The sequence below is a fragment of the Centroberyx affinis genome, unplaced genomic scaffold (genome assembly GCF_046629955.1).
Source record: "Centroberyx affinis isolate AG114_WGS23_722 - 3 ecotype Tasmania unplaced genomic scaffold, CSIRO-AGI_Caff_v1 ptg001025l_1, whole genome shotgun sequence".
Lineage (NCBI taxonomy): Eukaryota > Metazoa > Chordata > Actinopteri > Beryciformes > Berycidae > Centroberyx > Centroberyx affinis.
The window spans coordinates 409,576-420,973 of NW_027279585.1; the positions used below are offsets into that span (position 1 = coordinate 409,576).

The window sequence follows — 11,398 nt, forward strand, 5'->3', positions numbered from 1 at the left end:
TTTCATTATGATGATTATTGAAAATTGTATACCTACTTTTAAAACACAATATGGCTTATAACCACATTTGTTTATTTGTTTATTAGTTTAATATTAGGATCCCCATCAGCTGTTGGGGCGTGCAGTCTACAGAGAAAGGAGAGAACGGACAAAAGAAAAATTAAAATATCACAATTGGCGAAAGGTGAAACTAAAAAAGAAGAAAGAAGGAAAACAGAGAAATGAAAGCACATGCTGATGAGTAGTTCTGTTGGATGGCTGGTTGGACTGATGCTCGGTTGTAGCATTGTGTCAGATGGTCAGTGGAAAGTGAAAAAAAAAACCAGGAAGGAAATCCCACTCCTTGGCTCATTTTGCAATCATCACAGTGGAAGCACGAGAAAAAAAAAAGAACATTAATTTCCATAAATTTACATGAGGACATTCCACACAGCCTCCTCCTGGAGGATTGAAACATTTAGCCTCAATCTTGGATGGATTTTTTTGGACTTGAAGCCTAAAAATTCAATCAATTCACAATTTTTTTTACTTGCACTTTTCCTGTTTGGCTTTGTTGGATGAATGAATGTTGAAATGGAAATACTAAACTGCTAATATAAGCTGAGGAAGGTGTCAAATTTATGGCACTTAATGGCTTTGCAAGTATGATATTAGACCAATACACAGGTTTTGATGTAATTTTGCCTTGTGCCATTAAACTAGGGTGAATGCCAATGTAGAAATCTGGGTTTGGTGATGGAGAAAAGTTAGGTTTTAAACTTCTGTATGTTTCTTCTAGCATCAAACATGAGAACAGCAAGCTTGGTTATACAGTTTGTGTTCACTATTGATCTCATCATCAGCAACACTCATTCTACTCAATACATTTTTCACGTCTTTGTGCTAAATTTAAAAATCTCATCAGTAAACAAACGGTTCTGCCTTGCTTGTTCAGCAGTGGCATTTTGTTTTTCCCTCCTGAGAAACAAACACACTGTCCTGTAGATGGATGAGACACTAATGGACTCTCTTTTTTTTTGTAAAGAATGGCCAGTCCACTTCCCTTAATATTTTTGTTTCTTTCATTGAAACAGAAGAAAAGCTGAGCGGGACACAAAGCAGAGGACACACGGGGCTGAAGGTTGTAACAGGATTAGATCCTCAGACAGCAGGAGTCTTAACCCCAACACCGTCTCTGGCCACTACAATGTATAAATTAATTTAAATCAATCCATTTTCCTCTTTGAGCAAATGCAATAGTAAGTGGAACCCTGTCTGGTTAAAAATGGCGAGTGATATTTTTGAAATTACAGAAGGATTGTTGCTCCAATTTGAAATTTCCAGCCTTATTTGAACTGCAGCACACAAGGCATATTCTCTTGATATTCCTTTTGCAGTGTAACTTATACCGAGAAAACTAGTAATTATGAGTCACGGTTAATGTTTCTGGCAGTCTGGGGGGTTTGATTGAGTTGACAATTCAACAGTTCTCATTAGCTGGGCAATTTTGTGAAGACTCTGTCTGTGTTTGGTGTTCTCAGCTCCATCCAGTCCAAACAATTTCAGAGGCAATTTGCTTTCCTGCGCTCAGCCATGCTGTTGGAGATGGGTTATCACCCGTTTCTCTTGGCAGTCATTGTTTCGCTGAGGAAGATCTAGTTTTCCTGTCCGTTCTTATTTAATTATTGGTGTGCAATCGAATTAGCCTGCACTGCTTGTTCTTATTATCTGCACCAGCATCCCCAGATTAGTTGAAGACCCGTCAGGCTCGCCGCTGCCTCTGAGGATCGGCTCTTTGTTTACTCAGACGCAAAGCGCAGCGCGTCGCCGAGCCTTCTGACCCCAGAGAATTGGATAATGGTGGATAGTTATTGCTTCGGTTCTACATTTCCCAAACCTTCATATGGCTGCTGTCGGGTAAACACTTCATATCTTCAAAAAGTCCGCTTTCTGAGAACTTTATTAAAAGAGCGTTATTTTCTAGATTGACAGACATGCATTTTTAAAATGTAATCAGCACTTTTGAATGGGTTTCATGGACTCTAGGGTCATGAAACCTGATCTAGCAAAAACTTTAAAATCACCTGTTCTTCTGAGACAGCAGCGATATGTGGCCAATATAACCAATATTTCTATTTTCTTAATTTTCTGAGCGGCTGTAATGGTTTTTGTTTTGAATAAACAATTAGTTTGTGATTAGAGCTCAACATGTTAACGATTGCTCATGATGAGACGGCTTTCTTTCTGAAGGATTAATTGCACCATTTAAATGACTGAAGTAAAAATACCCACGACTTTCTCGAGTAAAAGAATGATGCAGGCACAATAAACCATTATTTGGTTGATTGCCCATTCTTTGGTAATGAATAGAATTTCTCCCTCATGGGATCACACACAGTGTAATTAGTCACTGTGTGTGCAATACCTGATTTACAAGGAAGAGGCGCTTTTACAGCTTGGCCTTTATCTCTGCACAGGCTCCCATGTGTCCTGTGAGCTGAACTGCTGCTGCTGTGGAGTTTCACTTGTTTCACAACTTTTCAAACAAGGCAGATCATTAGTATCAAGAAAAAGACACTTGAATGAGGAAAACTCTCGAAACAAGTGGATTTTCATTGACAGATTCATGGATGTTTTGAGTTTAAAGATTTGATTTGAGTTACTCTACTGAGGACGTTTGTTTCCTCACACTGATGGACTGAAGTGTAGTTCTAGGCTGTTGGAGGTATCTTTACATAGGTAATATTTGGAAACAAAGTAAAAACTGACCTTTATTTTGATTTATGATGGGTTCTGAAAGTTGCATGAAGTTTATTTCCCATCCATCTTTAACTCAAACTCCAAAAATCTCAGTGAATAATTAGATATGGCCAGATGCATTCTGGTTCGAGGGCTGTAAAGCACTTGGCTTCAGTATTGTAACTGTATGGCATGAAAGAAGTGTAAGTGTAGTTTTCCTGTACAGATGTTGGAGATAAGAGGCTTTCTCTGACTCGTGTGATCAATCCATCTGTCTTGACCACAGAAAGAGCATCATGTTGGTGGAGTTTTCATGTGAAACATGATTGTGATGACAAGGTGACTCCCATATCAACAGCCACTCCACACTGCGCATCTCCTCCATGCATAATTATTCATAAAAGCTGAGGCTGCTCCCTTGTTGCAGGCGAGCTGTAATTACACCGCGCTCGTCTCTGTTGCTGTGTCGAACCCGGCGGCCGTAATGAGCGTTACCTTCTCATTATCACAGAACAACCGGCTTTTTATTGTGCTGAAACACATTCTCTCTGGAGTTAATGATCCAGAGAATCAGTTTCTTATTCCTACCTTTCTGCATCTGCCTCCACTGCAGCTCCACCTGCACCTATGTGACTTTCTCTGCTTCATCCTCCTCCTTTCATTTTCTTTCTCTCTGACTGTTTCATGCTCTCTCTTTCTGTCTGTCGCTCTCTCTCAACCTTATTCTTCGTTCTTCAGTGTAATGCTTTGCACTTTGTCTGTTTTGGCATTTGATGAAGCTAAATTCAGGAGTTGATTTACTGTTAATGCAATTACATATTGTGATCCTACTTCCCATGAAGGGCCTTATATGATACTGGATCTAATTCAAGGTCTGAATCCACAGATCGCCTGCTAACTGTATCCTCTCATGGAGAAACATTATTTAAAGTGGTAATCCACAAGATTCTTGTTTTTTTTTCCATTTTGGTGACATCTGTGGTGCTCAGCGCTGTGGTGTTTCTGCACTGCACTTCCCACAGATCACCTGTCAATCAAATAGTGTGTCCAGTACTGTGACGTATTTTTCCTTTTCTGTTGATGAAGTTTGAGTTTCTGTGGTCTTCTAGTGGTGGCTGGGCTGCTCTGCTGTATGATGGTTAATGGAATTGTTTTGGGTTTTTTTTCTTATTTTTACGCCACATACAGTGTAGCTACTCCACATGGGTAGTGGGAAATCATCAAACACAGCGACGTTAGCTTCTGTTTATTCAAAGCTTGCAATCTCCAACTGAAGCTAACATGATACTAAATGCTTTCTGAAAAGCAGCCTGAGTCATATCTACAAACAGAACTAGCGCCTGTAACTTCTGTTTATGCTAAACTTGTAATCTCCAACTGAAGCTAACGTTAGAGCTAACGTTAGCTATAATAATGTAGCGAGTGTGAGCCACTCCTCCAGGCATGTGCACTTCAAAATGTTAAAGAGCAGGCAGGGCAATGGTAACATGTTAAACATCAAGGCAGTGTATGATGCTGAGCCTGTGGCCCAGCCTGAAAATATATATATATTTTTTTTAAATATGAATTTAATATGGTGCAAGATAGCAATGTGTGTTTGTCTCCTGTATACTAAATACAGTCTCAATGGTCTTTTCAATCAAACTACACAGCAGGATATAAATCAATACCACAGCAACACATCAGATCTTTACAAGTGGTGTTGTTACAAGTCCTTGGAAAACACATTGGCATTGATTGATATCACACACACACACACACACACACAGACACACACACACACACACACACAGGTATGGCCTCAAGGCTTTGTGTTAGAGCTGAATTAAAAAAAAAGAAAGAAATTCTTGCAGGTCGATGATGTTTGGATCAGTTCTTGTTTTCAAAGCACAATTGACGTCTGCAGACACAATCGCTTACCTGCGTTATATGTTTGCTTTTCTTGTGATTTATTTGTTAAATGTGCTAAGTTGGCCTAAACACAAGTGAGTCACAAGCTACTGAGTGAGTGTTATTACAGGCAGGGCGAAGGAGAGGAGAGGCTCACTGTACCTGTGAGGCTGTGGGGCCATGGCAGTGGTATAATAAGGTGTAAGACAGACCTACAGTGGGCAGACCGGTATCTGTGGACGGAGATGTGGATACAGGAAGGGAAGACTAGCATCAAAGCATTACTTACACTCCAGAGAAATTGTATTAACCTGTTTAAAATTCCAGTCACAGAGTCTCGTCCTGGCAGTAGCATTAAATTAGCAGTTAGCTGAAAAGGTTCCCAGAGATTATACGGGCGATACTGTAGGCGGTATGATGACAGAATTTGCATTTATTAGGTTATTTATGTTGTCATGTACGCTGTCAAGGTAAATGCCATGTAAGGAATTAGCTAATTTGAATGCATATGAGTGATACTGTTAGGTCTAATGTATGCTGATGAGAACTCCATACTAAATGCCAGAAAATTTCCGTACCATCAAAGTGCAGGTTAGTGAGCTGTTCAAATGGCTTTTTAACTTCAAACTTATCTTAGTGGGAATTTATTGGTTATATTGTCAAAGGCGCTGTATGTGAATATCAACAAAACAACTTATGGCATCTAGCATTTAGCAACAATTAATAATATTCAGCTTCACCCATGTCAGACAACGGACAGATATTGTCTGGGTAAATAAACGATATAATAAGATAACCAGCACTCAGTGAAGATTTCTTTTTCCTTCTTCGTAAGGTTAAGGTTAAGCTATTCCTGCCCCACCCGCCCCTCCTCCTTTAAGCCCTCTATAGATAAATGACTGTTTGCTTTTAGTCTCATGTCTGTGTTTTTTTTATCCACAGAATGTCAAAGAAACAAATTTCATTTCAGGAACACAGGATTTGCCCTTTTTATCCTTCTTTGCCCTTTTAGCCCTCCTGTCATTTGGCTTGATGCTGGTTCCTGCTTTGTGTGGAGGAAGAAGGATAGACAGCTAATGGAAACAGAACAGATGAAGAGAATTTTCCTTCGTGAGCCAATATATAAAACAGAAAATAAAGAGTGTATTCCCTAAATGTGCATTGCTGTGCTCAGAAATACAAAATTGCATCGGGCGCTGTCATTTCAGAACCAACTTTATTTGGAACGTAACGGTAAAATTTACAAATTAACAATTTCCAGATAACCATCAAGTGTATTCACAGCATCACATTCACTTTAAAAAAGCAAGACCAAGGCAACAGTTTCCAAATAGTACATCACAAAATAATATTGACTCTGTATTGGTTTTAATGGGCAATCATGAAAGCAACAGCTCCATAAAAATATACAGTTAGCCTCTCCATTACACCTGACGAACAAAACAGTTACATGACATCACTTTTCATACGTACACAGGGAACGGACACACAAGAAGGCGTGAATCTACTAAAAGTTTACATCGGCACAATCATTAAATAAAAGCTGCAGCTATTACTCCACATTCCACATATTCCACATATTGAATGAAACCCTGTCAGAGGCGATTACAAAGCGAGAGCTTTATCTTCCTCCGCTGTGGCTGCTGCCCAATTATGTTCCTTGTGTGTCGGGCGGCGCTCAGAAATTCACGGACAGCCGTTGATCTGGCAGTGAACGCCACACAACATCAGTATATCTAAACATAGCATGTCCAACCAGCCATGTTCCCCGGCTCACTGAAGGCTCGCTGAACTAAAAGCGGACGAGCGAAGCGATGGTTTGATTAAACTCCACAGCACACATGATACAGCACACCGACCAAAACCATCATGACACTCTTGCCGCAGCATGGAGGGGAAATACTGAGCGCTTGGATGGAAGTTATAGAGCGGCACTTTAAATTTATGAACATATTTCATAGGTTACACTTAAATCTCTGTAACGATATATACAGTCTTTCATATTGGAAAATACTGAGGTTTGCAACCAGGGTCATTGCTCAAACTTTAAGAGTGATGGTTGATGGTGCAACTGCAAAAAACATCTTAACAAGTCAGTTAGTCTCATATTCAGCCTTCAAATCTTATTTTTCTTAAACCAAGAGGAGAGATAACTCCACTTGTTTCCAATGCAGCTTCACTTGTTTCAGGAATTTTCTAGAAATGAGTGTTAGCATCTTGAAGCAAGTCAGAATAAGGCAGATCACTGCACTACTATCAAGACAAAATTCTTGAAACAAGTTGATTTGCATTGGAAACAAGTGGAATTATCAAATGCCATTGGCAGACTTCTTCACTTGTTTTGAGAAAATTACGATTTTAGTACTCAATAATAGACTAAATGACTTAAGATGGAGATTTTTTGCAGTGTGGCGATCAAAAATAAACTTTTATGTGGCACTTTCTGAAATAAAGTTACAAAGTGCTTTACATACTTTACTACAGCAGTATAACCACCACCGATCCTTCCTCCACATACACTTACATCAAGACCTTATAGAGGTGAGCCCCTCTCGCCACAGCGAACAGCACAGTGTGTCTTGGCTCTCACATTGTGCTGGAGGCCATGCATGTCCTTCACAGAGAGAATACATGCTGTTTTTCACTGAGGGTTCAGATGCGACTCGATGTTCACCCTGTTAAGGACTGCCTGCCTGAACGCAGCAGGAGCCAGGATCGCTTAAGGCAACACATACAGTTATTAAAGCTGCACAAGGCAACATTTTTACGTTAAAATAAACTCGTCTTATCAGCCTAAATCACAGACGGGCGCTGCAGCAGAGAAGAGCGTCCCATGCTTCTGGATTGAGACGCCGTAGATTTGCCGCATTTCCCCCGAATTAAATTCTGGTGTCGGGTATGAACACTTCTCCACCTACAGGATGTGACAAATTGAAACTTAGAAACAAAATGCAGCACTTTGTCCAGAGAAAGCTGGGCTCCCCAACGTCAGATCTTTTCCTCTCTCGTTTCTTTGGTTTCCTTTGGTTTAAAGCATCACAGATCAGCTGGGTTGGTAAACATGAGCGTGCTGTGTAGGGCTGGGTATTGGTACTCGATACCTTTTAAGGTATCGACCGAAATAACCTAGTACCAAATAGTATCGAAACTTCTCCAGTCAAACGATACCTGCATTCGATACGTTTTGTACACAGATCTAGACAAAAATGACTATTTGTATGGTTTTGCTCGCAGCCAATCACCACAAGCGTTCTTTGATTTAATGCGACGTGTGATTGGCCCACTACCGCAGCAGCTACAACCCATACAGTCTGTGGTGGTGAAGTCGAGATGCCACCAAAACGTAAAAAAAAAAAGGTATCGAATGAAGTACTCTCTTGGTATCGGTATCACTTTAAGGATACTGGTATTGGTACTGGTATCGTAATTTTTTTTAAACGATACCCAGCCCTAGTGCTGTGTGCAGTTTACTGACGTCACCTTACAGGATTTCTGGGTATTGAAGGTTTTCAGACAGTTATCTCTCGCTGCCATCTGGAGGAACCGACATATGAAGTTGCCTGGTGCAGCTTTAAAGAGAAGAAATGAGTCTCCACTAGATTGACACTCAGCTTCAGCAGATACTCAAAGTTGCGTACTTGGAATTGGCGATGGGAAAGTGGGAACGACTCATGTTCAGTATCTTATATGCTCAGGTCCCAGACAGCAGCTTTGTGATGAGACGGCCCTTACTGCCGTCGTGTATTTACAACATCTTGGGTCATTCTTGTTGACGAAGAGCACGTTTGGCTCCGGGACTCAAACGCTATCATCATGCATCAGTGGCAGTAATCGCTGTGTTTACATGTCAAGGACCGCAGCCTGGCTGGGAAAAGGTCAGACAGCAGGCACTCAGGAAAAACACCATTCCACTTGACAGACTCCATTAAGCGGCAGTTCTCGACTCTTTAACTTCACGCCAGATACCGCACACCGGCCCTCATGTCGACTCCTTCCCAGCCTGAAGCCTCGCTCTGCACTCAGGCGTCGCTGAACGTCACCTTCCCGTAGACACAAGGGTCCGGGAACATCATCTTCTTCTTGTCAGGCAGCAGCTCGTCCGTGACCGTGAGCTCCTCCAGCTCCGTGGTGAAGTGGTCGGTGCTCTCCACCAGAGACGTGTCCTTGACGGCGCTGTAGGTGAGCGCCACGCTGTAGGCGGCCGGCTTGTCCGAGCCCTTCCGCCCGCAGCGGCAGATCTTGCGGAAAGCGGCGCGGAACTTCTGGGACATGGCGTTGTAGATGACCGGGTTGATGGCGCTGTTGAGGTAGATGCAGCTCCGGCAGAACAGCAGGAACCAGGTGTCCAGGTAGGCCCGGTCCAGGAAGGAGTTGACCACCACTAAGGTGCGGTACGGCATCCACAGCATGGCGAACAGGATCACCACCACCGCCAGCATCTTGGTCACCTGCAGGGCCACAGGAGGGAAATATGGCAGCTGTCATCGCAGTAAAGCCGCAGTAAAGCTCTCATGGGAGCACTTGTGGCAATAAAACCAGCCAGATCAATAATCTTAAACAAATAAATAATAGCAGTTATTACAGATATACGTAGATCTAAACCTGCCATAGTGTATGGGGGATCAGGGTTGAAAGATTTTCCAACATGCATTTCAGTTCTTACTCTCTGACTTCACATGGAAATCCATAAGGACAATCGTTTTTTTTATCAATAGCGAGCGAGTGTTGGCCATCTGTAGTCTCAGATGTCAAAGAACCTTTAAGATGACGTAATGTAACTTGTTCAAAACTGTAATTTACAATTCTTAACCTGTTCTCCCTGGAAAATGCCTTGGACTAAGAGGAACTGCAAAACAAAAGGTTACCCAAGAGTTTTATATTGTGTTTGTAGCCTGACCATGTAATAAAAAAAATGTTCATTTCAACAAACCATTTATTCCAGCATTGATTTTTTTTAAACATTTTCTTGAATCAAGTGTCATTTTCCTGACATTAGCAGAGTGATCTGCCTTGTTCTGCCTTGTTTCAAGACATTTCTAGTGAAACTGCGCTGGAAACAAGCGGCATTATCACCATTGGCAGAATTTTCCCTTTGTTTTAAGAAAAATAGGAGACTAAATGAAGATGGACATTTTTGCAGTGGGAGTCAGGGCAGCTGTGGGATGAGAGTCTAACACAGTTTTGGCATAAAGAATGGTCGAGTGTGGCTGTGCCAGGCTCTCTCTCTCTCTCTCTCTCTCTCTCTCACACACACACACTCACACACTCACTCACTCACACACACACACACACACACACACACATACACACTCACTCACTCAGACACACACACTCACACTCTCACTCACTCACTCACTCACTCACTCACACTCTCTCTCTCTCTCTCTCTCACTCACACACACACACACACACACACACACACACACACACACCTGTCTGCGGGAGGTCGCAGTGGAGCTGGAGTGCCGAGAGTTTTTACAACTTGTCTTATTAGCCGCCATGTTGCCGTTTTTCTTCTTCTCCTTATGGTCGGATGGCAGCGGGTTGAGGAAGAGGATTCTGGCGATCAGTCCATATAGGATCGCAGAGAGCAGCAGTGGCAAAACAAAAAAGATGCCGAAATCAAAAAAGTAAATGGGCAGATAAAACTGCCTGGGCACTTTGTAGCCGCAGGTGACGATGGTGATGTTGTCGTACACCAGCTCCTGGATGTCTGACAGGTAGAACCACATCACGCAGTACAGCGAGGTAAACACCCAAACAAACAAAATGATTTTCTTCGCCCTGGACAGCGTGCACAGAAACTGAGCTTTTATAGGATGGCAAATGGCGATGTATCTTTCTATGGTGAAAGCGGTTATGGAGCAAGACGAGGCGTTGATTCCCAGATACTGAAAGTAGGTGATGCCGAGGCAGCCGTAGTGTCCAAACACCCAAGATCCAAAGATACTGTCCGTTATACTCGGCAGACCAGCCGCTGTCAGCACCATCAGATCTGCCACAGCCAAACTCACAAGGTAGCAGTTGGTGGGAGTCCTCATGTGTTTGGTGGTGAGCACCACCAAGATGACCATCACGTTGCCAACGATCCCTAAGGCGCATATCAAGAAAAGCAATAAACTACTTAGCACTTTGTATTGGATGCTGTGGTCCATCCAAGTCCCCAAAGTGTTGTTCAGTTCTTGAGCTGTGGTGAAGTTTTCCATCTTGGAGAAAAAACCGCTGTATCGGAGGAGAACAGCGACTTCACAGTGTGCGTTTAGTTTCCCGACGCGTCGACCAGGTTTTACGCACGACAGAAGCGGCGACTCTATCGGTTCTACAGGTCTGGAAAAGTGTGTGTCGCTGTCAAATGCCTCGCACCTGTATCCAGACGCGTGCTATGCATTAAACCGACACAAAAAACCAAAGTGCTGGTCGTACACTCGTATAATACCCCGATAATTCATGGTCAGGTGGTGCGTAAAAGTGATGCGTCGCCGTGTTCTCGTCAGAGTAAACTGTCTGTCGGACAGATAGCGGTTTTGATCCTTCTCTTATGGCACAAGCTCTCATTACGCATGCGAGCTGATCAGCCCATCATTGCCTTTTCCAGCTCAGACTTCGCTGTAAACAAAACTAGCTGCTCAAACGATAAAAACGAATAAACTATCTGTGTTGTCTACCTGTTGTTAGTTAGTTGTTAGATATAACCTGCTGGTAATTTTTTTGCAGATTAATTACAAATAGACTACAGAGAATGGCAAATAAATGTTAGTGCTGAGCCTATAGATGATTCATTTCAACTTGC

At 42.3% G+C, this 11,398-nt stretch overlaps 1 protein-coding gene across 1 annotated transcript; it reads right to left on the bottom strand.

Annotated features, from left to right (window-relative positions):
• Positions 1 to 8,627: 8,627 nt before the first annotated feature.
• LOC139646955 (thyrotropin-releasing hormone receptor-like) lies at positions 8,628 to 10,814 on the bottom strand. Its single transcript, XM_071522762.1, has 2 exons — positions 10,041 to 10,814; positions 8,628 to 9,056 (listed from the first exon to the last, which is right to left on the bottom strand). Exons 1-2 carry the CDS (start codon positions 10,812 to 10,814, stop codon positions 8,628 to 8,630), a joined length of 1,203 nt encoding a protein of 400 aa, XP_071378863.1.
• Between the last annotated feature and the right edge of the window lie 584 nt (positions 10,815 to 11,398).

Bases quoted from the DNA above. Each gene is read 5' to 3' on its own strand.
- LOC139646955 (XM_071522762.1), bottom strand. From the start codon at position 10,814: ATGGAAAACTTCACCACAGCTCAAGAACTGAACAACACTTTGGGGACT. The intron at 9,057-10,040 runs GTGTGTGTGTGT...GTGGCCCTGCAG, and splicing joins CTGCGACCTCCCGCAGACAG to GTGACCAAGATGCTGGCGGT.